At 43.4% G+C, this 22,598-nt stretch overlaps 1 protein-coding gene across 6 annotated transcripts in view; it reads left to right on the top strand.

The window, feature by feature from the left end:
* The window catches only part of ALKBH8 (alkB homolog 8, tRNA methyltransferase), a 48,429-nt gene extending 34,265 nt beyond the window's left edge, over positions 1-14,164 (top strand). For all 6 annotated transcript variants that reach the window (XM_068670345.1, XM_068670353.1, XM_068670354.1 and 3 more), the window contains 4 exons: positions 3,320-3,474; positions 4,308-4,573; positions 12,272-12,421; positions 13,486-14,164. In XM_068670345.1, coding sequence (XP_068526446.1) covers positions 3,320-3,474; positions 4,308-4,573; positions 12,272-12,421; positions 13,486-14,055 — 1,141 coding nt within the window. In that variant the 3' untranslated portion in view covers positions 14,056-14,164. The remainder of the gene's footprint in view (positions 1-3,319; positions 3,475-4,307; positions 4,574-12,271; positions 12,422-13,485) is intronic.
* The last annotated feature ends 8,434 nt before the right edge of the window (positions 14,165-22,598 follow it).

The following is a 22,598-nucleotide window of genomic DNA, read 5'->3' as shown; positions in this document are numbered from 1 at the left end:
TGATGCTATGGGCCTCGGGTATATAAGCCCATGTGACTCGACAATAAACGCCATTTGCCATCCACCACATTGGTGTCTGTGAGCCGATGGACCGAGCGGCCTGGGGTTGGTCGCCGTGCCGTTCCTGAACCGGGTCGCCACTGCCCCCTGAAGGCAACAGTATTGGACAAAAATGCCCATGATAAATGTTTCTTCCTTTGTTTGACCCAAGCAGTCACTGGTTACAGCAGTGAATTGGAGAGACTAATTACATTGTGTAAATTAAACATCAAATCCTTTTATTGGCAGACTTTCTGCCTTTTAATTTTACTGGTTAATTTGTATTATGAAGAAGGGTGAATATGAACTCCCCAACGATGCTTACATTGTTCATTTTTATAGAGCACTTACACTACCTGTATATTCCCTCGTTAAATTAAATAATTGTAAAAAGAAGCTGGTACTCCTGACATGCATTATTATAGAATCATAGAATCACAGAGTCATTAACGTTGGAGAAGCCCTCCAAGATCATCTGGTCCAACCATCCCCCTGCCACCAATGTCACCCACTAACCCATGTCCCCAAGCACCACGTCCAACCTCTCCTTGAACACCCCCAGGGACGGTGACTCCACCACCTCCCTGGGCAACCCGTCCCAGTGCCTGACTGCTCTTTCTGAGAAGGAATGTCTCCTCATTTCCAACCTGAAAGAAGTCCTGGGCAATGAAGTCCAGCATTATAGACTTCTTACTCTGTTCTGTCAAATACTGTCAGTCTTTTTTGGAAGGGTTGTCTACAAATCTGAGAACATACTTGCTTCCATGTCAGTGATGTTGCTGGCCTGGGGACCAGGAGTTGGCCCAGGGGAGCTGGCAGGGTATCTCCAGCCCTGGGACTTTCTACCCATATATTCCCATTCCTGGTGCTTGTCTGCCTTCCTTAAAAATAGTTTTTCTGTATGATAAATATTTTTAAAAGCAGTAGCGGGTCCAGATGCTCAACTGAGGTAGATGGGTATTGGAATCTCTTTATTTCAGAATGGGTAACACTTTTTATGTTTTTCTTTTATCTTTTTTCTTATTTTTTTTTCTGAAGTACCTATTGTTGCAGCATCAGATATTTCTCTCAGCTTCACCTGGTGCACTTTGTTACTTAATGGGCATCTTCTGAAACCAAGGAGAACAGAGATAATAGGGTGGGCTTGCACAGTTTGCCAGTAAGGAGCAAGTTTTCCTTCATGCCAGTGAAATACGCTGTTGCAATTAATGAGATGAATAATCCAGCGAACAAGTGTAGTTAATTCACTTGCATACATAACATCAACATGTATTTAAGATCGTTTGTGATGCCTTTTATCTATTCCCCAGAAATCAAATCAGAGAGCAAAAGGTTCATTTTTGGAATCATTCTGGAAATGTATTCACTTTGTATGTTTGGGTGCCAAGAGAACTAGAGATTTTATTTTAATTAACCCTGTTAACAAAAGGTGCACAGGAAAAGGATTTTTACAGCATTTTATTGTTGACATTGAGAATATTGTTATCAGTCCAGCCTTTATCTAGCATTCTTTCTTGTAGCATGGACAAAAGGAGAAAGCATGTAGATTGGAACCACAGAGCCCAGAAAAAGAAGACTTATATCTGAAAATATTCACAGCATTCACAGCTTATTGCTGCAGATTCAAAAATACTTTACATAAAGAGAAAATCAAATAGCAAAACTGCAAACTTGGGATTTGAAGTTCTGCTGTCAAGGGAATCTTGGCCATTGTTAGCTGGTTATTTCATCGTAGTTTCATTAACTGCCATGGACAAGGCAGTTTTCTTATTAGATCCCATGCTTCTCGTGGCTGTCTCTGGGAGCTTTCTGCTAGGACTGCCCTGTGTTGTCTTTGTGCAAGATCTCCATGGACCATCAGTGATTTCCAGACAGGAAGGACCTGTGCTCTCTCTCTGTGATGGGACTAACGATTGGCTTCCCTGCGGTAGGAAAGGTGACATACAACAAATTGCTGGCCTGCTGATCAGGCTGCCTTCTTGGCATTCACATCATTCTTCTGCTTGGTTAAGCACAGGCACTGATCAGCAGTTTCGTGTGACCTGCAAAAAAGTTGCAGTAGCAGTAAGAGTTGAGACTGTTCTGCTTTACTGAAAAATATCAGAGACTTTTCCCCCTGCTTCTAGCTCAGCTTATGAAGGTTAAACTCAGCTAACCAATATGGAAGTCAGTTTTATACTGAGAGTTTTTCCTTCTGGGAATCAAGGACTTTGAAGTCAGCAGCTCTGAAGAGGCTTCACTGAGGCCAATTCCTTAGAGATTCCTTTTTTTTTTTCCTTGGGAAAATTTCTGCATTTGTCTCCTTGATGACTAAGTTCAGGAAAGGGAAATGTATCAGTGACAGTAGCAGCTTTGAAGTACCAAGCTATTTCCCTAAAGAGTTTTGATTTTCTTCAAAGAGTATCTACTTTATCCCATGTGCAAGCGATAGGAAGCCACATGTGGGTGCAGCTGTATCTCTTATCTCATGTTGTTTCCCATTTTACTTTCTCATTTTCCTCTTGTCAATTTTAAGAGATCTACTGTAGAGCTATTCAAAATTCTACATTGTGGTACTTTTTGCGATGTAAATCTCTTCATAAAATTGTTTGAAACTTTTTTCACCTCCAAAAAATGTTCCAAGTTGCTTTCATTTTATGAATTTTATGCTTCCAAAAATGTTTTTGTTTTCCATTAAGATCTGTGTCAAAGCCAGAAGTAGCTTACAAAGCTCTGTTCCCAGTTCACTTGATTGATAGATTTTGGTCAAGAAAGATGAACAGCAGAGCTGCACCCTTCAGGCATTTTTGCAGATCTCTGAAGTGCTAGTCTTTGCATCTTCTGCAGTCAATAAATGGAAAAGCAATTCTGTTGCAAAGCAGGCTTTGTGAAAAGGCTCATTTGTAACAAGAACCTTCAATCTGCCAGTTTAGAGCTGGTCAATACTATTCTAAGTCCACAGCCTCCATTTTTACTAGTGTATTTTATCTTTAATGAATATATTTCAGATAAAGGCCTAAAAATAATCGAACTTATGGAGGGAAAGGAAGTAAGGGAAGGGAACCGTAGTTCCTTTCAATTAAATAACACTTTAATTAACATCATTAGTTTACGTGTCACCACTTCTTTTTTTGTTCTCTGAAATTGAATAAGCTGAAAATAGAAGCAGCAGTACATTAAATGGCATGTTGTAATCACACTTGTCAGAGCATTTAAGAATTGCCTTGTTATAAAGATGGATTGTTTATTTTTTTCTGATGCAAATTAAATTGTTCTTTGATTTTGTGTTACTTTGTTTTAGGATTACACCCAGAAAATATGATATCATACAAGCTTCTGAGCTGGGACAGAAAGTTGGAACAATCACTGCTGATGTTGGAGATTTAACACTAAATCAAAGGAAAACAAGGACATCGTTTACATTCAGGAAAGTGAGGAGAAGCCCTTGCAACTGCAGTAAGTGTCTTGAGGTGTTCTCCCAGTCAAAACTGTTATTTGCATATCCTCAATATGTAAGCACATTTCTTGAGCAAATTGGTTTATGCCTTTAGATAATTTTGGCGGTCCTGGGAGTTGTCCCTAAACACTACGGGGTTAGCCATGCAGTATGGTTTGAATTAGTTGCAACTGTGTGGTTGCTGGAGTTTCGGTATACAGGAAGGCATTTGTCTAATACTGGAGTCAGATGATTCTGTATTAATCTTGTGTTTTTTGGGACCTTAAGTGCTGGAAGAATGTAATATAACAGGAGTAGCTACTATTCTTCAGTTCTGGGTATTTGAAGGGGACTGTAGTTTTGTGAAAATAAGTACATTAGAGCAGGAAAAGCAGTCAGATCTGCAATGATAGAACCATGTAAGTGCCTTAGGGCAGTACAGATAATAATTGATAGATTGCTCAGTTGTTATGTGGAACCTGAAGTCCAATTGTGCCCTCAGAACAGCATTTCATGGGAATTTCAGAGGCAGAATTGCAATGGTGTGGTCTCTGATGCTAGGGGCACTGTCTCAGTTTTGAAAACACAAACCTTGTTAATAGAGTAGGATGAGTGATCACTGCAGACAGCCTCTGGTACACATGGGCAGGTTGCTTGCTGTAAAATCATCAAACGGTGCTGCAGTTTGACCTGTGTTTCAGTTCTTAAAAGGTAAAGGAAGGAATGAAACACTTGTTGCAATTTAATATTTCACTTTTATTTTTGTTTTGTTTTGCTAAGTAAGTTTAATTAATATGAAATGACTTTGTTTAAAAAAAGATGTTCTTGTTTGCATATCTGTTGGTACATCTAGTTTACCCATCTGTCTGTGACAGCCAGAAAGGACAGCAAAGACAGGTACAACCATCGTTTCCCCACAATGAGATGGAAGCCTCGGAGCTGGAGCAGGAATATGTCCACAAGGTGTACGAAGAGATTGCCACACACTTCAGCAGTACCAGGCATAGCCCGTGGCCCCGAATTGTGGAGTTTCTCAGGTCGCTACCAGAAGGGTCAATAGTCGCTGATGTTGGTTGTGGAAATGGGAAATATCTGGGCATCAACAAGGATCTGTACATGGTAAGTAGTAGCCAAAGTCATTTGTTTTCATTAGTGCTAGCGTTTATTCCGTTGTGCAGTTGGACTATGTTGGAGCTTCAACTGCAGGAGGAGTGCCAAGAACAGAAAGCTGTTGCCTGATCCAAGATCAATTACCAATTGTGTTAGGCTTCCTGATCCATTCGTGATGTGTTAACCTTTCAGAAACAATTTTTGCTTTGCAAGTCAGAATATGTTAATAAAAAAAAATAAATTGTGATGGGTGCAGTTGATGGAAAATTTGTAATGCATGTTATTGTTTTTTTTGTTATTATTAAGTAAGATTATTAAAGAGAAAATAGTTGGGCAATTTGAATTCTTCCAAGAAGTGGCTGATGTGTGGGAAATGCAGTGTACAGGTTGCTGAGGTCTCCATGGACATTCCTTGTTTTAATACATCTTCAGTTCCCCTTGGCCTGACGGCATGGCTCATTTGTGAATGATGCCATGGTTGGCCTTCCCACCTGAATCTGTGCATAGTCCCGGTAAATATGCCAACATAAAATGTGTGGGGGAGTCTCAACTTTAGCACGTGTTTCTATAATCTCTCCCTCACTCTTTTCCTCACTTTTCAATAGTCCTGATGTCATTGTTCCTGTGTTCTCATCACCTTCCCTCTCACACAGTCTGTGCTTAGCTCAGTTTTACTTCTCTCCCTTCCTATTATGGGATCATGAAGCACATACAAATATGGACCAACAGACTGTTTCACTGCAAATGTTTCAAAGACTTTTTTGCAGGGTCAAACTTCTTGTTGTTCCTTTTACCCAAAACAAAACTTTGAGTGGTGTACGTTAAGCTGTCCCCTGTTCCAGAACTGGTTCTTTCATGCATTTGTACTATGAAACACTTAAAAATCCATCAGGCTTGAAAGATTCTATGCAAGGCAAAACATTCATTATCAATAATAAAAGTCAGACTTGTTTGTCTGTTGCAACAGAGGAATGAGAGTTTCTGTACTGCTATTTATATTCAGCTATAAGACATAAGTTGTTATTTACAGCCCTGTCTGTATTTGTAATGCATTTATTTTCATTACAGCTCTTATAAGATAGGAGAAAAAAAAAAAGCAACTGATTTATAAGGAGGCATGTTTGTGCCTGACTGCAGTAGCCTGAAAGTAATTATTAATGTTCAATACATTTCAGTCTTTTGCTCCCAACTAATCGCTTTCCTGTAAGAAAAATCAGCAAACCTAACTAGAGGGAGGGGAAAAAGGTTTTCCAGGACTTCATGTAGGTCATCTAGTGCTAGAATGAATTTGGGAAATTGCTGCTGTATAGGTTTCTGGTAGGCTTTTAAGGCAAAGTCTCTGTGAGGTTCGGAAATTCCCAGGACCAGGCTGTGTTCTGGAGCCCACAGTTAACCAACGGAGGGAAAGAAGGATCATACCTCTACTGGCAGTCAGCTGAATGCCAGCCCTGCCCTTCTGTTCCCTTGGGTGTTAACTCATCTCCTACATGCCTGCAGAAGTCCCAAAAGTGCAAAGTGAGAGTGAAAGAGGGGAAACTTTTAAAGCAGTTGAGACGGTTGAAAATTAGCATCTGGAGATGGTTTCCTCCAGCTGGCCATTTACCATGGGTTGGGCATGGATTTGAGGCTGAGGGGGTGCTTCGTGCTTCACACACCAGGTGCATTGTTGGGGTAACAGGATGGTCTCTAGATACAGGGCACCCATTTCCTCCCTCGTTTACTCCTTGTAGCTCGTGAGCATAAAGTCAAGGCAGAAACTTACTCATCTGCATCCTTCCTTCACAGGATTGCTGTGCCTCTTGGTAAGTTTTTATGCACAGTGCATTGGAGCTCTGAGTCTAGTTGGGAAAGAAGAAAAACAGTACAGCCATGCAGCTTGGAAATGTTTTTCTCAGAAATACTGAAAATTGGGCAGAGGGACCTGAGGCAAGCACTTCCTGAGGTCAAGTGATGTACTTGAAAGGTTACTGTACGTTTTTAGACAGGATGCTTCCAAGTAGCAACTCTAATGGTGGGTCACAGCTAAGGTATCTCTCTTGATGTTTTAATCTTCAGGCAGTGCCTGAAAATGTCTCTGCCGTGGCCTGAGCAGTTGAATTTGCTTCAGTTTCTTTGGATGATTACATAGAGCCTTACCTACCCGGGTATCATTGTGTTACAATGAAATGCGCGCGAGTCCAGCTATGCTCAGTGAAAATGACAGCACTGCAACAGCTGCGTTGTTCTGACACAGTCAAGGAACAGCAAATTCGTGACAAGCACAAGTTCAGGTTAAGAATGTTTGAGAGAGAGAGTCTGTGTCTGATGTAGTTAGGGCAGAGACTGGAGAAAATCTCAGACTTCTAGTCTCAGATTACTTTTGTTTCTCTGTCTCCCCCAGCTATGTTTATATTGGAAGGAATGCAAATAGAGATGTCTACAGGTTTTTTGTTTGTTTTCCTACCCAACCTCATTTGGGGGGATTGATTACTTTAACACTATATATGTAAGCGTTTTCAAGCTTAATTTTCATATATATAAGCAGAGCTTTTATTTTTACAGAACGCAGCATTTCAGCCTTTCCTGTTCCCCCATCACCACAAGGGTTTCCTTCCAGAGCCTGTTGACATCATTGCAGTGTATCTCATCCATTTTGATGAGCTGTAGCTCTGTCTCCCAGTGTCCAAGCAGGTGTGGTGATGTGTAAATCACCACAGAAACGTGCAGCATCCCTGTGGGGCTAGTGTGAGTGGAAGCCATTGAAGCCTTTCAGTTTTGTGGTTTACACTTGCAGTTGAACTGATAAACTGGTGGGACAACCAGTAATAACTGACCATGCATTGGGCAGCTGTTTTTCTTTTTATATAAGAAATGACTCAACTTGCCAGAATAGTGATGCTAGGAAGAAAAATGATGACAACACAGGAGCCCAAATGGTTTGTTTTAATACAGACATTCCTAGTTCTGCACTGCATGCCATTTGGAGGTACTCAGTAATGTTGTCTGTATTTCACATGACCTTGTAAGTCACCCCATGGCAGTGAGATGCGTATCTTCCTTTATTTTTCCCCCCTGCATTATTGTCCCAACCTGTTACCAGCTGGAACATGTAACATGTAAGTTCTTACATGTACATGTAAATTCGATTTTGTGAGGGTGTGTGGAAGAGGGACTGTGAAGATCAGCTGCATTAATGTTGCGTACTGGTGAGTGGTTTTTAGTTGCAATGGATCCATGTTGCTTGAGAACAGATTTCTATCTGAAGGACTTAGCAGTGAGTAAAGAATGGAAGGACAAAACTATCTGGCCAAGGTATACATAGAGTCCGGTCACTGTATGTTTCAGTGATAGCAGGGTGAGGCAGAGGAACCTTTCCTGCCCTTTTCTCTCACTGAATTAGGAGTCATTAAAGCGATTGGAGTTCTGGGCTCAAAAGGAACTGGACAAGAGCAAGACAAAACCAGAATGAACACTGACTTGCTCAACTTGGCTCTGTTGCTGTGTAATTGAGGAATGAGCTTCCCGGTTTAGTCCCAGCAGTTTCCACAGGCACTCTGACTGCATGCGATGGAAAAACAAAACACTGCGTGAAGAGAACGCTGAAGGCCTGGCAGACCAACTGGAGCAAGGAGATTTGTCTTCCTTGCCGTGTCTGCGCTGGTGTCTCTTCTTCTTGTGTGCATGTGTGCTGGAATGTAATTTGGTTCCTTGAGGCTCTGGCGCTATTAGTTATAGCTGAGGTGTTCCTCCAGGGAGCCACATAATTCCGTTTGCTAGTTGGATTTCAGAATTAGATGTGGTTTTCTTCATCAGTTTCTAATGTGCTGAATCAATCAGGTTCCCAGATACTTAAATGAACTAATTCAACCAGGTAGAGTTAGTAATAATGAGATAACATAGAAAGAAAATATATAATGGTGGGCACTGCTGACCTGTCTTTACCTATCTTTATTTAAGCCTGTAAGATTTACCTTTTGCAGATTTGCAGTACTGTTACAAAGCAAGCTATTTATCTAGTGTCTTATGGCCCCTAATGATCAATTCCAAACCACTGCATTAACAAGATTTTATAAAATTTAGTTTAACAACTCCTAGCTGAAATGGGGTAGGTGAAGTTGCCTGAGAACCTGAAGGATCGGGATGGAATTTCTGCCAGTCTTATCCCTTTCCAAGGAACCCAGTGCAGAGCTGCTGGAAACTCAGACAAATCACAGGTTTTACATGTCTTTCTCCTTTCCCTTCTTCCCATCTTTTCTTTGTCTTTTTTGATGCTTCTTTAATTTGTCTAAAGGTTTGATAATACACATTTCCTGGCTTAAAACAGGAGTTGGATGTAGATAGTTTTATCCAGATAAAATGAAAATCAGTGGCAGATATACCTGTAAAAAAAAAAAAAAAAAAGCATACCACGAGCCCAAACAAATAGGTGTCAGTGGCCACTCTGACTCTGGAGCTCCTGTGATCACAAAAAAAAAAACAACAGTGAAGAGGTTTGTAGGTGCCTGACAAAAAGGCAGGGATGTAGGGAATGGCTGCCTGGAGTAAAATTGGTGAATCCTGAGAAGCAGACCTCCTCTGGGGGAATACTGAAAGTAGAGCAGCTTGCTTGGAGGTGGACTGGCTAAGAGCTGGGTTCAGCTGAACAGTCAGCCATGCTGTTGGGGATACATGTAAGAAATTGCATGGCTGAAGCAAGCAGTTTGATCTGGAAAACTTTGAGAAAAGTGTAAGAAATATTAGAGAAGACTCAAAGATAACGAGAAATAGGGAACCTTAAAATGTATACAGCTTGGTTCATCAAGGAATATGCTAGATAAAGATTTTCTTCTTTTTGGACACTGAGCTAATGGCACTTTCTCTACCTTTCTACGTGGTTCTAGAAGAGCTTAGCAAGGACAGTATCCAGTGCTAAACTTCGATATCAGAAATACAAACTGGCGAAAATTAAAGCATTCCAGTTTCATTTTGAGATTTTTTAAATGATTTGTGTTTTACTGGAGAAAGAAAAAAAAACTATTTTGAATCAAAACATTTCTTTGGACTATTTTCTGTAAATGAAGCTTCATCACATCAAAGCCTCTACTTGCTTCAGAACTAGAAATCTGTTAGTAACAGGACTGGGAGAAGTTGAGTTTGAGGTCTCTGTCTCTTGCTGTAAATGTTTTCTTATGGGATGTCCATCTTGTTTTAGAAAATGCCCTGTATGTTAAAAATCGTAGATAGAGCCAGTTTCTACCTATAAGCTGGCACTACACTGCTGAAGTTAGCTACTTTTTGCTAGGTTAGTGGTTTCTAAGAGACTGAAACCAACAGATACTGGTTTTGAATGAATGCGTGTTTCTTGTAAGCTACAAAATACAGAAATGTGGTGATTAGAAGTCTTGTTAAAATATTGTGGGGAGGTTATTGAATAAGGGTGCTAAATTTGGTTAGCTCCAGCACCAGGCAGGTTTGTGGTGACTGCCCATGTTCAGCATTTATGCATGTATATGTAGCACTGATTATAAGGTAAGCATTAAAACCAGTTTAAAGGTAAGCCTAATATACCTGTTTCAGAGCAGCTGTGCATCCAAATTGATCCATTTCAAGGCTTCCATTTTCCTTGCAAAATGGAATCTTTTTGCTTGGATGTAGATCCACTTTAACCAGTATGACATTACAAGGAAGCCTGACTTCGTAATTATTTGATGTAATTTAGATGCAAATGAGGACTTCACATTCTGGCAGTCGTGCCTTTGTTCTTGTTCTCAGTTCACTGAATTTCATCAGCATACAGCGTAGTCCTTTTCAAGGTCATTTTAGGAGGGGAGGATCGAACTTCACTCTCCAGCCTGTTTTTACTGTGATAGTGTAGTGCCCGAGCAATTCTTTCTGGGAAAGCCTGTGGAAGTTGCAAACGCTCTTCCTTCTTTTTCAGTTTGCATCAAATTGGACCCTTTGAGCTTTATTAAGTACCCCATGCTAATGTCTTAATTGCAAAAGTAGTTGAAGGCACTGGTAATGAGGTGTGGAATCACCAGCATGCAGGTTGTCAGCTAAACCTGCCTCTTGATGAGAGTAATTTAAAGACACTTCAGTTGGTTTCCAGCATGAAATGGTGGGGATTTATGTGTACTTCCAAGTAGACAAGAGTTCCCTCTTTTATTCACTTCATGCTTCAGTAAATTCTGAGAAGAGGCCAAGAAATAAATGGGAAGGAAGCAATACTTGGATTGATCTTGATCTTTTCAGGTCCGTTCAGAGCTAATTGGCAGGATGATATGTACATAGCCATAGTGCTGGCTTTCTGGAAAATGATCCTTGGTAGTCAGACTGGCATTTCCACAACAGTTTCATTTACTTTGGACCAAAAGTCAGGGGCATCAGTAGACAGAAGCTCACTTGGAAGATTTCAGGAAATCTGGCTGGGACAGAATCATGTTTTTCTTCAAAGTTATGATGGTAGGTGGAAAGCTAAAATAAACTGAACTGATAAAATGAGAAGTTATGTTGGAAAATAGATTTATCACTGCAAATAGACTAATCATTGCAAAAGAGATTTTGAATTTTAGCAATGCTGTTGTCTCTACTGGGTTGATTAACCAGAGCAGTTTGCTATTCTTCTTGCATCAAGGATAGTTTAGTATTCTTTTTGCATCAAACAAAATAAACACTGTCAGAATTATTTATATAGGAACCTGAATCTGTGCTCTAATATTTGCTTGTTGCTGATCATTGAAAATCAAAATAAACGTAATATTCTGATGCAGGCTGAGTTTGATATATATATATATATATATATATATATAGCTTGGTAGCGGGGCTTTGGTTTGAGTAGTGAATGTGTGTGGCTGACATGCAAATGAGTGGTACATGCCTCATGCCGTCTCTTAAAGAAGAGTCTTGACTAGTTTGGATTTATTGTTTTTATGCAAATGTAAAAAAACAAAAAAAACAAAAAAAACTTTTTCTAGATGCTTTTTCCTACTATCTTTGACTTAGACACTGGGTAAGATTCAAAGGGCAAAAGAAACATTTAATGAGGCGTTCTGAAATGCTTCCTGGGGATCGTTTTGTTTGGACTGTACAGGAACATTGAAAACTTTGTTGTGCTGAATAGGAAAGCTTAACCTTTTGTGCATTTTGGTGCTGAGGTTGAAAAGGACTGTACCTGAGCACTTTCTTACACTGAAATGACAAAACCTGGATGATTAATGAAGCTGTGAGAAGCTCAGAGATGCCACTGAAGTCGACACTTTGGTGTTTGTACTTGAGGATTCAGCATTTGTGAGTTCAGAATTTGGCTGCTTAAAATGTCATCGGATTATAAGTGGCAATGAAAAGGAAATGACAATACCAAGGTTAGGTTGGGTCATCTCTTCCTTTGCTGTTTTCTGGCTCCTATACCATTTTTGAGACCAATTTTGAGAAATGTTGTGCTGAAAGCTGTTTTGTCGTATGCTGGTTCAAAATCAAGGTGCTATAATGAGCTGTCTAATAGCCCATCTGTTATCTTTCAGTTTTAAGTAAACACTTTTTTTCTTTCTTTTTTGTCTGTACCCAGGAATCCTGTTTGCTGCTTATTTGACACTTTTCTCATGCTCACTTGCTTTTTTGTTTTGAACTAAAATGTGTTACCTTGCTAGGAGACTGTGATGACTCCATTAGTGTAAGCATCGAGTGAAAATCATTTTCCAGTCTTGTAATTGTCCTCTTAGGAAAAGCTTAATGAAACGCTTTCTGTTACAGATTGGCTGCGATCGCAGCAAAAACCTTGTGGATATTTGTGGAGAAAAAAATTTCCAGGCTTTTGTCGGCGATGCCCTGTCAGTGCCAATGCGAAGTGGTTCCTGTGACGCCTGCATCTCTATCGCCGTCATTCACCATTTCTCAACAGCCGTAAGTCGCCCCCCTGTGCTCCACTGTACTGCTGTATGGCTGTGCACAGCTGCTAATGGTATAAAAATCTGCTGGTTTGGGCTCATGGGAGCACGAGGGAAGAACAAGTGGGGTGAAATTGAAGACTAGCGTTAGCTATTAATTCAAATAAGCAATTGTCTGAGAAGAGTTAAGCTGTTACAGTGCTGCTGCCTTTGAGACGTTCTCTTTACGTTCTCCCTGTCAGGTGCACTTGCTCCTCCTGGCACTTGGATCTCTGGGTGTTTCTGTTTCATTTTGTTCTGCTTAAAATTAATGGCGCTGGGGAAGGGGCTTTGCTTTGGGAATCAGCAGATATGTTACTTCCTAGCTCAGATCTTGAACAGATCTCATGGCTTTTCCTATGTGCCTTCATTCTTAATCTACAAAGAACAACAGGGAGACTGGTCATTTGTCTGCCTTCTCTCTGGGTTGTGTGAGCTTCTCCTGTTTAGCCTGGAGAAGAGGAGGCTCAGGGGAGACCTTATAGCTCTCTACAATGATCTTAAAGGAGGTTGTAGTGGGAGGGAGGTCAGTTTCTTCTCCTAAGCACAAAGTGATAAGACAGGAGGAAATGGCCACAAGTTGCACTAGGGGAAATTTAGGTTGGTTACTAGGAAAAATTTCTGCACGGAAAGGGGTTGTGAAGCATTGGAACAAGCTGCCCAGGGAAGTTGTTTAGTCACCATCCACGGAGGTCTTAAAGAAATGTGTAGATGTAGTGCTTAGGGACTTGGTTTAACAGTGGACTTGGCGGTACTAGGTTAAAGGTCGGACCAGATGATCTTAGAGGTCTTTTCCAACCTGAATGATTCTGTGATTCTAAGAGTTATTTACCAGTGCCTGGCCATTAGTGGATTATGGTGCTCTGTACCCACACGTCAGGCAGAAATGGACGTTGCCCAAAATGCAGAGTGGAAAAAATTCCTCTGGTCTTCATTGCATCAGGGGGTGGGCAGATGGACAGCAGTAAGCAGGATGTGCTGCCAGGTCTGTTATTGTGTCTGTTTATATACTAACTTCCCACTTCTGCTTTTCTGTTTTAGGAAAGGAGGCTGGCAGCTCTCCGTGAACTAGCCCGGCTTCTGAGACCTGGGGGAACAGCACTCATTTATGTCTGGGCAATGGAACAAGAATACAAGAACCAGAAGTCTAAATACCTTAAGGAAAAGCACGGCAATAAAGACAAGGAGGAGGAAATCAGTTCTGGCATGGCCCAGAGACTGCCTGGTAATCAGATGCCTGAGAGCAGCAGCCAAGACTCAGCGTGTACTGACCAACTCCTCGACAACTCCAAGGACAAAGGCTGTGGTGCAAAGCCAGTGGCGGACTGCAGACTGCCTGTTCACACCAACCGAACCTCCTTTCACTCTCAGGATTTGCTGGTTCCCTGGCACCTGAAAGGTGGCACTAAGAAGAGAGGGGAAAGTGTTGAGACTGTGTTGTTTCCAGCTGGCTCTAAGGAATCGCAAGGACCCAGCCCTGTTTTCCACCGCTATTACCATGTCTTCTGTGAAGGCGAGCTGGAAGCAGCGTGCAGATCCCTGGATGGTGTGAGGGTTCAGAAGAGTTACTATGATCAGGGAAACTGGTGTGTGGTTCTAGAAAAGTTGTAGTCCTTGGTATTTCCTCCATTACCTCTTTTTTTCTGGAAGTACTTTTAATGCAGACTATAGCTATCACCTCTTTTAAAATAACAGAATAAAAGGTTTACTGAATTAGTAACTATCACTGTGTGCCTGTGTTAACTAAATAAGGACCAAATTCAGATATTACCTCCGTGGAGTGTTTATTTCACTTCTGCGAATTACAGGGAAGAGGATGCAATGAGTAAAATACTGGCCATGGAAGTCAGTAAAGCCATGGTTGAGCTTTTAAAGACAAAAGGCCTGGTTCTCCATTCTCTTACACCAATTTATGCTGATATTGCTGTAGTGGCCTTGTGGTGTGGTGCCAGCCTAGGTGGCCCTGAAAAATTCAGGAAAAAGATTAAATTAAGGGCAGAAGCAGTGCAAATTTTCTGCAGGGTAGTTTCAACCCATAAATGCTGATAGCTGGAACGAGTTTTATTTATTGTGCTTCAGAAGAACTGACGCTGAGCTGGCTGACTCACAGTTACGCAGCCGCTGCTGCCGTTGCCTGCAGTGACCAGCACAGAGTCACAGCAGGATTTATTTAACGCAGCCCTCGTGCTATCAAAGGGGCAGGCCACCTGCAGTGACTTTCCAGAATTAAAATATAATGGACTCGCTTTTTCAGGGTGAATGGCTATCGGTGTCTCTGAAACCCAGACCTGCGGGGCTACACCTTCATTGCCCTTTTCACTGATTCATTGCCTGTGGGTAGCTCTACAGCATAAGCAGGTCAATGCTGCTGTAATTAACGGCATCTAAACCAAGGTGCCCGTAGTGAAGGACGAGGGACAATGCTTTTAACCTGAAACAATAAATTTGGATTGGATATCAGGAAGAAATTTTTCACACTGAGGGTGGTGAGGCCCTGGAACAGGTTGTCCAGAGAAGTTGTGGATTCCCATCCTGGAAGTGTGGAAAATGGGATTGGCAGGGCTTTGAGTGACCTGACCTACTGAGCCCCCCGAAGAGCACTTGGAGAAGACGATCTCATTCCTCAGCTGCACGTACTGACCCTGGAGCAGCAGCCTTGTCCTAGCTGATTTCTTTTGTTTGAGCCATGTGGAGGCAAAGAGGCAGGTGAGCCCTCTTGGGCACACTTAGGAGTCGATTTGCATATATTCAGTGCATACCACGTAGCTGGTAAGCAAAATCTTCCTGTGTGTTTGTGGACTGGATGGTGAATTTCTGCAGGAGAAGCCTTGCTTGCCCCTTGCTAACATCTGTGGTCAGCCTGCTTGTAGGAGTGATGTGAGCAAGTCCTGGTGTCTTCAGGTGAGATGTGCAGGAGGAAACTGAAGGCTTGCCCTTGCAGGAGCATCAGTCTTTGCTGGGTGTTTCAGCTCGGTGTGTGTCCCAGCACAGCCACGGAGGGCAAGGGGCTGAGCTCAGACCCTTGGCCAAGAGGGGAACTTGCTTATCCTTGCTTCTGCTCACAGCTGACATGCCATGGGCCGAGGGCAGTGCTGGGAAGACATGCAGGAGTGTGCTGTGCTGGTAGTTACTTACATCACAAGTAAAGAGAAACACCGAATAATGTATGTTCAAGCTATGAAAACTGAAGGAGTTGTGGCAATTAGCTGTGAAGGACCCTCCTTGCGTGCTGCTGGCACTAGGGCACAGCGTAAGCAGGTGCACAGGCACCTCAGTCAGAATGTGAGCACTTTGTGGTGCCTCTGTATTCACCACTGGTGCTGAGTTGGGCATGGGCTTAAACACTATCCTAATCAAGAGCCCTGCTGCAGCAAACAAACCCTGAAAGTTGAGCATGGACTTGGTGTAGCCAAGTGATGTTACTGGTCGTGAACGCAGATTCTCACGTGGAGAGTGCCACCTTGGGAGATGCAGGCTGACGGGCTAAACTTGCCGTGCATAATTCCTTCCCAAAGGGGTTTTCCTGGCATTCCCAGTGAAGTTCTGCACGGGGAGCAGGGTGCTGCTTGGCTGCGAGCTGGAGGCCTGGTCCCAGCAGCACGGCAGCTCTTCAAAGACGTGTGAAGAGTTGAAATGACTCCGACATCCTCCAAGGCTTGGAAATGTTCTGAGATTTATATTTGATTATAGCCAGACAGTCTCTTCAGATGCTCAGAGAGGATGAAAATGCCGAGGGAGGACGACAGGTAGATGTTAACAGAATCTGTTGGGGAGGTTTATTGAGGAGCTCGTTACCCAACAGAATTACGTGCCACCACCGATGCCCTCGGCAGCTCTCGCTCACCCCTGTTTTCTCCCTGGGAGCGTAATGAGCTGAAGCTCTTTCAGGTCAACAGTTGGATTTAAATGTTACAGGTTTCACAGTGCAGTGGTTTTCATAATAACCGTGATCCGTTTTTTGGCCTTATTTAAATAACAAATGCACTTAAATGGTTATTCATTTGTGGTCTAGGAGATAAAGGGAAGGCAGAGCTCCACATGGGTACGACCTGTGCTCTGAATGCCAATGTGTCTCCTGCTGCAGTCCTCCCCCAGGGCCAGGCAGGTGTCCTCAACGTGCTTCTCAGTACACCCAGCAGGTGGGGATTCCTCTCTGCCCCAAATACCACCGTTTATTTTGCTCTCAGCACATGCAGGCAAACACCTGGTGTGGGGACCAGAGCTGGCAGCTTGTTCTGGGGGTTGCTGTCCTGCTTGTTCTGAGCCTCTGGTGCCAGGGACCTCCAGGGCCACCCCATCCCATCAGACACAGCGTTTGTCCATGCATGTCTCGCACTGTCCTTGGCAAAATAAGTGCTCCAGGGCAGCAGAATATTGTCATGCTGGAAGCTAAGTGTGCAAATGATGCCATTTGCTGTCCTGGGGACAGAGAAGAAAATTAAGCTTGCAAAGAACCAAAGGCACGTCCTGGTGTGGTGGTGCCTGTGACAAAACTCCCCCGGGTCTCAGGGAGGCCAGGTTACTCCTGAACTGCTCAACTTCAGCTTTGTAGGCAGAGGCTTAGGAGAGCAGACGGCAAGGGGTGGCACACTGAGCTGCGTGGGGACCTCGGCCTCTTCTCAGGGAGCTTGAAGGACTGGCCTCAGTGGAGTGAGCAGAAGATGAATCACATGGAATCACAGAACTGTAGGGGTTGGAAGGGACCTCAAGAGATCATCGGGTGCAACCCCCCTGCCAAAGCAGGTTCCCTAGGGCAGGTTGCCCAGGTAGGTATCCAGACGAGCCTTGGATATCTCCAGAGAAGGAGACTCCACAACCTCCCTGGGCAGCCTGTCCCAGTGCTCCGTCACCCTCACTGTGAAGAAGCTCTTTTGCATGAGGTCTCGTGCTGCTCCTCGTGGCCACATGAATTCAACAGAGGGGAAGGCAGTGGGAAAGGCATTTTGAATTCTTGGTAGATTCATATGTCAGTCCTTGATCAAAGCATCAAAACCTACTTGGGAAGCTATCTCTGGTGATTCCAAAAGAGCTTTCTAAGAGAATGTTCAGGGCTTCACTGAGCAATGAAAGTCTCAAGTGTGTGTTAGTTGCTTTAAAAAACAACCAAACAAACTGGTGCCATACTTGTAGTGAGGTTCCTCAAGATTTTTATTTTTGTGTGCATAATTTCCAAGGTGATTTTAGTGAAATCTAAAATGAAAGGTGCAGTCAGTGAGAAGTTCTCCATGTGAACAAAATGCCACTTCCACGCTCAAGAAACTAAATACAGAAACTTTAAACTTTATTTTTAAGTAAATTATTTGCTTACCAAATACACAAATAAAAAGTCAATACAGAAAAATCCCAAGTACAAATCCTCAGAGCAAATCATTCTTCAGCCGTTGGACTGTCTGGTTAGCCTGTTTGTTTGTTTGTTTTTCACATTTTATGTGAATCTGTGAGAGCTTTCAATGCACAAAATGTACAAATTTCCTTTTTTTACTGGAGACTGTATTTCTGAAAGCTTCTAAAATGGGATTTGGTTGCCTTCTCTGCCTTGCCTTCTGCATAGTTATGGTATGTACTGTCTTGTCCCCTTATTTCTCTCCTTTGCAGTGACGCTAGAAAACACTGGAACAGGGTGCTATGAATAGTTATTCCCTGCCACACAGCCGGCTGACTCACTGCTCCCCTCGTCTGCATCCGTATTTTCTGCTGCCGTGATCTGTACCTTCTCTGCAGCGCACGCTCTCTGTGTGGTGTGAGTGTAGCTGGCTCCTCGTCTGCGGCTGTGTGCATCAGGTTTGGTTCCATGTTGCACGTTCTTTGCTGGCAAAGGCCCGCTGAGGTGTGTCCTCTGATACACTGCAGGTCCCGTCCCTCAGCTGTGCTGAAAACTGCTTGAGAGGGCTGCACAGAGGAAAAACTGCGTGAGCTACACAATCTACAGGAGAAAAGAGGCCCGAGGCAGCAGAGATTCCCCACCTGAAGGTTATTCCTGCAGATCTGTGCTGTGGGTCCCCACAGCAGAAGATGCAATTTGTCCCGCTCCCAAGGTTTTGCTTTGCCTGATCTCTCTGGGTTTTGTTGCTGTTGTCCATTTGTTTGTTTTGCAAGCATGATGATGTGTTCATAATAAGCTTTTTCAAAAAGTGACAGATGAATTATGAACCATCAAAGGAATGAAATTCAAACCGATATTGTTGTGTTGGCAAACAACGCTCCATTTTCTTGCTTCTGGAAAAGCTACTGCATGACAGGGAATGGTGAAGCCAAATGAGGACGTAGGAAGATGTGCACTTTGGAAGAAGCTGCCAGGTAGTCCCTCTTTAATCCTACAGACATCAGTCTGCTCCTTGTAGACAAAGCAATTAATCTGTACAAGAGATGCAGATATTTAGGTCAAGGTCTTTTCTCCCAATTTATGTACTCAGTCATTTGAGAGGTACAGGAACAAAATGTCTGGAGCTGAGGGTAATTCATCTTATCTCAGACGTGTCACAGGCTTGTTCAGAGGGGCAATATTTTAGTGAAGGTTTGACAAACAGAATAGTAGTCCAGTGCTGGGGCAGAGAGGATTCAGCCATATTTTGTGTTGAAAATAAAGGACCTCCTGAGCACATAGCACTATTTATCCTGAATGTGTATGGTGGGTCCAGAGCACTGCCTTGAGTTACAGGTAGGAGGGATCCACAAAGCAGAACTGCAGCTACTTAGTGCAAATGCTTAGGCCTGCAAGGCTGTGATGTGGGAGGTTTTGTCAGTGCAATTTTAGTCATGTTATTTTGGAACCATCCCCGTCCTCCCTGTTCCCTTGTTGCTGGGAATCGAGGTGCAATGCGTGCATCTTAGCAGAACATCCTGATATGGGCTAGGTGCCCTTGACCAGCTTGATGTTCGAGTCAGTCAGAGGAGGCCATGTAAAAGGCCTCAGAAAGAACTTTTGGATTCAAGTGGCTGTGAAATAAGGAATTCAGAAGAAAGAGCTCACTGTGTTTCAAAACTGACAGAAGGAAAGGGCATAAGGGCAAGAAAGATGATCCTGGCAGTTACAGGCCTGTCAGTCTCACTTCAGTGCTTGGTAAAATAACAGAGAAGATTATTCTGGGAGTTACTGAAAAACACCTAAAGGACAACGCAGTCACTGGTCAGAACCATCATCAGCTCACTAGGGTAAGGTCATGCCTAACAAACTTCATTTCCTTTTACAACAAGATCACCCAGCTAGTTGACCAAAGGAAGCCAGTCGGTGTAATCTTTCTGGATTTTGATCCTGTCTCTCACAGTATCCCTCAGGACAAATTAACCAGAATCCAGTTAGATCAAAGCACACTAAGATGGGTGAACAGCTGGCTGATGGGTCAGGCCCAGAGGGTTCTGGTAAATGGGGTTACGTCAGGCTGCTGACCTGTCACTAGTGGGGTTCCCCTGGGCTCCATTTTAGGACCAGTCCTTTTCAATGCTTTCATAAATGATTTGGATGAAGGACTTTGAGGTTCTTGGAGCAAGTTCGAGGATGATACCAAACTGGGAGGAGCTGTTGACTCCCTCAAGGGTGGGGAGGTCTTGCAGAGAGATCTGGACAAATTAGAGAGTGGGCAATCACTAGCAATATGAAGATTAACAAGAGCAAGGGCTGGATTCTGCACTTGGGAAGGATCAACCCTGGTTATCTGTAGAGAATGAGTGACAAGATGCTGGAGAGCAGCCACACAGAAAGGGATCTAGGGGTTTTGATCCCCACAAGCAGAACGTGAGCCAGCAGTGTGCCCTGGGAGCCAAAAGGGCCAACTATACACTGGGGTGCACCAGGCCCAGCACTGCTGGCTGGGTGAGGGAAGGGATTGCCTTCTGTGCTCTGCGCTGGTGCAGCCCCACTGCTTCCTGCCCAGGAAAGTGGCTACAGAGAGCCGCCAGACCCTTTCTGCCTGATTTAACTGCAGGAGAGGGAACAAGGCTGGTAATCCCACAGGGATAGGTGTGTTGTATGGCATTAAGTCAGATGACTGTTTCTCTAGAGGTCAAGACATCATCTGAAAAGAGTCCCTGGTATCTCTTTAGAAAGTGTGGCCACTTGCCAAGGACCACTATGTCTGGGATGCTTCTCTGGGGGTGGCTGGGTGAGGACCTGTTCTTCACAATTCACCTTTCTTCAGGGATGTGTGGTACTTCAGGTTACAGCCTTCAAAAAGATTTTCTTACCCCCACGAGATATTGAATTTTGTGAGAAGCAAATGGAAAAATACACTTTTTTTTTTTTTTTCTTGTTAATGAGTTCTTTCACTGCTGTAGAACATTTTCAGAATTTAGGGCAAAGTCCTTGCAAGTGCCCAGATTCTGCTCCAGCAGGAACAGTTAGCATGGCTTTCTGCTCTGCAGAGATGCATGCATTGCTGTGCAATCAGAAGCAGCCTGCTGTGCTAGTCAAACTTATTTCTTTTATTCTGCATTCATGATCTGACTCTGAATTGTGTTTAGAAATTTGCCCATTATGGCCTGATTCCTTGTTTTGCTCCCAAGGCAATTCTAGCATTCCCGTCCCACTGAAGGAAAGCTGCAATAAAAGCTCTTTCCCTCTGTTTCCTCCCTTCTGTCCAGATCTGCTCTGCAATGGCTGATGGCCATCAGTTTCTGCCTCCTCTAAGAACAGACACAGAGGTGCTGCTTTGCATGAAGCCACCAGGACCATGAAAATGCCTGAATATACAAGCAGCTTATAAAAAGGGATCAGCATCTGTGTCGTGTGATGGTCCCCAGACCCTCCCTGCTAATATCAGAACAAAGGAAGAGACAAACAAACGAACCAAACCAAACAAACCAACACCTCAGCATTTACCTAACATATTTGCAGATTAAGGCAAAAGCAAACTCTCAGTGTGTGTATCATTTCTTTAATTGGAGAGAGAGAACATCTCTGGCAAGTCTTACCAGAGGTGTTTACGTGGCACTGTGTCAGAAGTTGCTGTCACATCTGGCTGCTGCCAGCTGATTTATGTCTGTGCACTACAGTTGCTCGCTTCAGCGGTGCCCCAGGCTGGGTGAGTCAGTCTGGTACTTGGTCCTCAAGCTCCCTGTGCAGTTCCAGGGAGATTCAAAAACCTAAATGAAATAACTCAGATACATGCATGGATGTGGGCTTAGGCAAGCGGTTGTAGGTTCTTAAAATTCTGTGGGTTGCTGCTGCTAACTTCTTCATATTAAGCTCTGCCAGGGAGGATTTTTTAAAGGCATTTTTGAATGGAAACTAGGAGAATAAGGAATGGGTGCAAATGTTGCCAGTTTGACATAGTCTTAGTGTCTGAAACACAGCAGAGGACTGCATTACTGCAACTTGAGGGTGAAAAAGGAGAAAAAAATAACTGTATGCTACATTACTCTTCTTCCCTGCCAAATATCCCCCCCTCCTGTCTCTTAAAGGACTATTTTAATCAATTACAAGGTTGCTCTAGAGCTATGCTTTCCAAATGTCAATGGCTTATGGGCCAGAAAAATGAATAATACAAATGAATAACTGATATGTTGCAGGCAATATTGTACTTGGCTCTTCCTCCCTGCCCAACTTGGGGTGCAGTGGCTGTGGGTCTTTGTGCCTGCAAACCTGTCAGCACAACGCTGTGGACAGCATGCTTTGTCTGTGAAGGCACAGCTAGGGGGAGTCAGTGCTAAATTCATAGAATTACAGGACCATTTAGGATGGAAAAGACCTCAAAGATCATCAAATCCAACTGGTTATCCTAGCACTGCCAAGTCTATCCCTAAACCATGTCCCTAAGCACCACATCTATGTGTCTTTTGCATTCCTCCAGTGACGGCGACTCAACCACTTCCCTGGGCAGCCTGCTCCAATGCCCCACAACCATTTCAGTGAAGAAATTTTCCCCAATATTCAAATTAAACCTTCCCTGGTGCAACTTGAGGCCATTCCCTCTTGTTCTATCGCTTGTTGCTTGGGAGAAGAGGCCAACCCCCAGCTCCCCACAATTTCCTTTGAGGTAGTTGTAAAGCGCAGTGAGGTCTCCCTTGAGCCTCCTCTTCTCCAGGCTGAACAACCCCAGCTCCCTCAGCTGCTCCTCATAAGACTTGCTTTCTAGACCCCTCACCAGCTTTGTAGCCTTTCTCTGGGCACACTCGAGCACCTCGATGTCCTTCTTGTAGCGAGGGGCCCAAAACTGAAC

Source organism: Anas acuta, chromosome 1, assembly GCF_963932015.1.
Source record: "Anas acuta chromosome 1, bAnaAcu1.1, whole genome shotgun sequence".
Taxonomy (NCBI): domain Eukaryota; kingdom Metazoa; phylum Chordata; class Aves; order Anseriformes; family Anatidae; genus Anas; species Anas acuta.
Note: the sequence above shows the minus strand (reverse complement) of the source record. Positions and strands in the feature narration are given on the sequence as shown.